The 4,895-nt window shown below is 41.2% G+C and overlaps 1 protein-coding gene across 1 annotated transcript; it reads right to left on the bottom strand.

Moving 5' to 3' along the window:
• Positions 1 to 2,380: 2,380 nt before the first annotated feature.
• On the bottom strand, positions 2,381 to 4,642 carry tmem53 (transmembrane protein 53). Its single transcript, XM_071490376.1, has 3 exons — positions 4,319 to 4,642; positions 4,034 to 4,137; positions 2,381 to 3,899 (listed from the first exon to the last, which is right to left on the bottom strand). The coding sequence occupies exons 1-3, from the start codon at positions 4,371 to 4,373 to the stop codon at positions 3,198 to 3,200; spliced, it is 861 nt and encodes a 286-aa protein (XP_071346477.1). The 5' UTR covers positions 4,374 to 4,642; the 3' UTR covers positions 2,381 to 3,197.
• Between the last annotated feature and the right edge of the window lie 253 nt (positions 4,643 to 4,895).

Below are 4,895 nucleotides of genomic sequence, written 5' to 3'. Positions count from 1 at the left end.
CGTCATTACATTTACTTACACTTGTCACGAAGTGCGTTGGTATGATAAAGAACCAGTGTGTACACTGATTCTTTTCCACCTGTGACGAGGCTGAAGACCAGTAGAAAACTCTAGTGTTATGTCACTTTATATTTAATCCACTGAATTCCAGAGAAATTTTATTTGTGCTTAATGAAGTAATTCCATTAAAACAATTAGTTCCATTTACATATTGATATAAAACATATAACATGTATAGAAAAAAGAGAGATTATTTATTCTGGATAATACAGTTAGTATGTAGAATTTTTAATGGAAGCCTTATTTGTAATTGATTATTTTCACATTGTAGTTTTGCATAACTTTGATTAAGTAAAGGATCTGAATACCTTCTCAACTACCGTGTAGATATAATTCTGTTTTTCTCCATCATAACAACATGACATCTCCAGTCCCTGATGCCATAGTAACACAGTCTGACAGGTGTTTCCTTGTTGTAGATCAATAGAGGAGGCCCAAATCAAAAATAACAGCATTTGTGTATCCCTTTGATTCTTCAGAGTAAACAGTGCAAACAGTGAGGACTTCCTGTGTCACTGAAACAATGCAGCAGGATCAGAGCAGCCTGTCTCATGTGCACTCCAGCAAGCGATGTTCATCTGTCTGTGCTGATATGTAAACTTTCCTCTTTCTCCCTTTCCTCCAAGCAGCTCTACATGATACATGAAGTGCCAGGGCCATGCCTGGTGCAGAGACAAAATGCCAAGCACTCGCTCTTCCAAATGTCAAACCTGACATGTCGTAGACATTCAACAGCCGTCCCTGCTGGACCGAGTCAGAGCCACGCTCTTCAAACAGTCGCTGACGTCTCATGACGAGATGGGAGGGGAAACGGCTGGATTTTACCTGCCTGTGGGTATGAGATCACAGAGACACCTTCTCTTGATGTCTTCCTTTCAGTCAGCCGCCCCAATGATGAAGTTTATTGCATACAAGTAGTGAAGCCTTCTGGTCTTCAGCAAGTGAGCAAGATGAAGGAATCAAGTGATGTTGGAGTGAAGCAGCACGGGTCATAAACTGTCCCTGGTTAAAGTGATTGAATGTTTTAGGTCTTTGTTTTGACCACAGACATTGTACATGATCAATTAAACCTACTTTACATCACTAAAATATACATATAATCTTACACCTTATTTTGCGTAGCATTGTGTAGGTTACACTTTATCCTAGCAGCCAGCTTTATTTTATAACCCTGATGAAGGAAGAAAAGAAGCATGAAAACTCAATAGAGCAAGTTGAAGGGCTGGACAGTATCGCTATAGCTGTGATTGCAAAATGGCTTCACTAAAGGACTTTACTTATAAGAACTCTAATTAACTGGAAATTACTCTTGTAGACCAAAGAAAATATTGTCATTGAGCACTAAAAATGTGAAATATGCACAACAAATAGAAAATAAAAAGATCTACTAATTAAATGCATGCTTTTTGTAGTTATAAGGGTTTAATAATAATTTACAAAGGTGCATATCATACATCTTTACCTAAGGTGACAGATGTAGAGTCTAGTTTGTGATGACAAACAATAATTGTATACCACTGAGCCAGTAGGGGGCACCATGCCAAAAATAATAAAGGAACAAAGGAGACTATTACTGCAGTTTGAGCTGAATTGCACTTTGTTTGGAAGCCATCTTTTCCCAATCAGTCAGCTGTTTCCCCAACTGACTCAATAACCTGTTAACCACAAGCTGAGATATAACATTTTCAAATATCATTTTCATACTTTCTGGGAACCAGAACTCTACATCCAGAGCAACTCCACACCACTGTGGACAAGCATGTCATTTCTCAAGAAATCCGAAAGTCATAATATCTGCGAGTTACTGCAAGTAAAAGCACAGACCTCAGTATGGGACATAGGTGTGGATTTCATCTCATCTTATCTTGTTGTAGATCAGTTTGATTTCCACTTAACTGTTAAAGAGAAACAAAACTCTGACTCCTTGTGTTGCCAAGAACCTCTTAACTGATGCAAAGTCTTGCCACTTTATGCAGTACAATGTAGTGAGAGCATAACACATGAGCAAAGGTCAAACACTCAAAAAAGGATCCCTGAAACCACTAAAAAAAAAAAAAAAAAAAAAAAAAAAAAAAAAATCTGCAAAACCAGATAATGTTTGTTCAGTGGTTAATGAGACACCAGACATAATGATTGACACTAATCCCAACCCTTTGGAACCATTATAACACCTGTTTATTCTATTAGAGCTAGAGGTGCTGACCACTTTCCTACTGCATTTAGAGTGAAGAATTCTATGGCGAGTGTTTATACTGCAAAATCTTTTTCTAGTCATTTAAATGGCAGAAACAAAGCAGTATCAAAAATAATTAGGCCGACATACTTTTCAATGAGCATTCAGATTTATTGAAGGCACATCAGTTAGAAAGAACACATAGGTAGTGCTGGACATATACATTCATCGTCAATCAACTTTTCCATTTAGTTAAATCAATTTTCTCTTCACATATTAGGGTTGGGTATTCTACAATTTCTGGACCAAAAATGTACATCAGATTGTATTTACTGCTTAAGGCAACAATTTGTATATCTTTTTACATCCAAAGAAAACAAATGTGATTAATCCTTTTAATGTTTCGCCTTCATTTTAAGCACCCTTGCGATTTCATTTCAATGATTAAACCATAAATACATTTTCAATTCTATAAATAGAAGATACAGATTAGTATTTGCCAATAACCAGTCGATCAGTTTAGAATAACTACTACTAGTCTACAAATCATCACATTTCACAATAATATTAAATACCATTTAAATGATCCTAAAGGATTTAAGTACCAAATTTCCAGTGTATAGCGATTATTGTATTGTTATTTTTACATGTGGTGCATGACTGTTGAGTAGGCAGGGTTATGCCTTTGTGCCAAGGACATGTGATTTACAGTGTTTCATATGGCTGGTTTTCCAGATATGGATTATCAGCAGGCCTAAACCACATCTCTGGAACCGTCCCACAGATGGAGAAACTTTGCCAGGATCTTAGACGAGTTCAGCGCATCTTCGAGCTGTCTTGGCAAAATTTTCAGACTCACTTTCAGAGGACTGAGGAATAATGTTATTTCTTCTCCTCTCATGAAAATCTGCAAAAGACTGTTAAACAGAAGGTTAGCAAAATCCTGCGAGGGTCTCTCCAAGTCTCATTGGTTTTGAACCCGGTGTCTCTTCTTCATCTCAGTCCCTTCTGAGTCCTTCATGCAAGCAACCAGGAAATCGCGACACTTAAGAGCGTACTGTTCAGGAAAATCCCGGAAATGACCGACATGGGGACTGGAAACAAAATCAAAACTGTCCACAGGGACGCCTTTCTGCCTCAGGGTTTCCACGAAGAGCTCGATGTCCCTGTGCCTGACCACTGGGTCGGCTTTGGAGTACAGGTAGAAATGAGGCCAGGTGGGCGGCCCCTCCTGCACAGCGTCGTAGTGGTTCTTGTGGATATACTTGGTCAGTGGGTACAGCACAACTCGCAAGAGGAAAACAGTTACTGCAAAAAGTGCTAAGAGCACATACCTTAAAAAAGGACTTATTTTTGGCCCTAAGGTGGCCGTCAGTGCACGCAGGGCCCCTCGGACGTTCGCACTACCTGGGGCGCTGTCCACTATAGCCCCAACCACGCACAGGGAACTGAACTGTTTGTCACTGTGCAACAACTCTACAATGTAACGGTACAGCATGAAGCCACCATTACTGAATATGTGAAAGAAAACAGGACTGTTCTCCACCTCATAGTCATAGAGGATCTCCAGCAGCTTCAGGGCTGTGCTGTGCAGCTCCTTGTAGCCAAACGACTCTGAGATGAAGACCGTCTTCAGGGGAGCTGTGTAGCGGATGGTGACACATCCCTAAAAGTGCAGAAAACAAAGGAAGAAAGAAAGAGGTGGATATGGGTTTGCACCGCTTCTATGATGCCATACTGCTGTCAGTGGGACAATACATGAGGTAGATTAGCTTGTGAGATTTGCTAATTAGCTTTAACCTGTTCATTGTAGATGGAGCTGTACTTGGAGAGATGCTTGTCTTTGCAACCAGCCCAGCCCAACAGAATCACAACCGGCTCCTTTGTCCCCTGCCAGTGTCTCTCTGAAAACAAGACAGACAATGAAGCAGGGCGTTCGCAGAGCTGCCACAGTGGGCTAACATAAAATAAGCTAACAAGAGGGTTAGCACGATTTTTCACGGCGCGCACGCTCTTATTATGTTAGCATGTAGGCTAGTAAGCTAACTGAGGCATGACCACACAGTACAATGAAATGATGCTCACCCGATGTCCCTGCATCTGGAAACACGATGTTGTAGTCAATTTCATCGTCCGCCATTTCTGTACGCGGGGGAATCAGCTGCTGTCGTTAGCCAGCGTCAGCGTTTGGTTCATTGGGCCGTTGAAAGGAGGATGATAACCAAGACACGGACCACACAACACACACAGGTCGGTGGACTGACACTGTCAGAGGGTCCTTCTTCTCTGCCGGAGCATTTCTTCTTCTTTGTGTTGTTGAACGGCGTCGGGTTGATGTCGCATTACCGCCACACAGTGTCCAACAGCAGGGACTGTTCCTCCCTGAAGCCCTGCATCGACTCCCGGTCGTGGCCCACAACACCGGAAGTCCTTGCCGTTCAGGTTCATTCTCGACTTTGGAGTTAGTAGTTTGTTGTTTATCAAGAACACTTATGGAAACTGAACAATAACCTTTAAAGTATGTAACACTGGTCTGCTGAGATCAGGAGAGATCGGTTTTTCTTGAATATCTGCTCTACTAGACTTGGTTTCAGGTGGACATAAAGCAGGGGCTGAAAAGTATACACAGCTCGATTGTGTGCATGTTGCGTGTGTGTTGTGC

The sequence above is a fragment of the Trachinotus anak genome, unplaced genomic scaffold, assembly GCF_046630095.1.
Source record: "Trachinotus anak isolate AG129_WGS33_773 ecotype Australia unplaced genomic scaffold, CSIRO_AGI_Tana_v1 ptg000012l, whole genome shotgun sequence".
Classification (NCBI taxonomy): Eukaryota; Metazoa; Chordata; class Actinopteri; order Carangiformes; family Carangidae; genus Trachinotus; species Trachinotus anak.
This window is presented reverse-complemented; position numbering and strand designations above follow the sequence as displayed.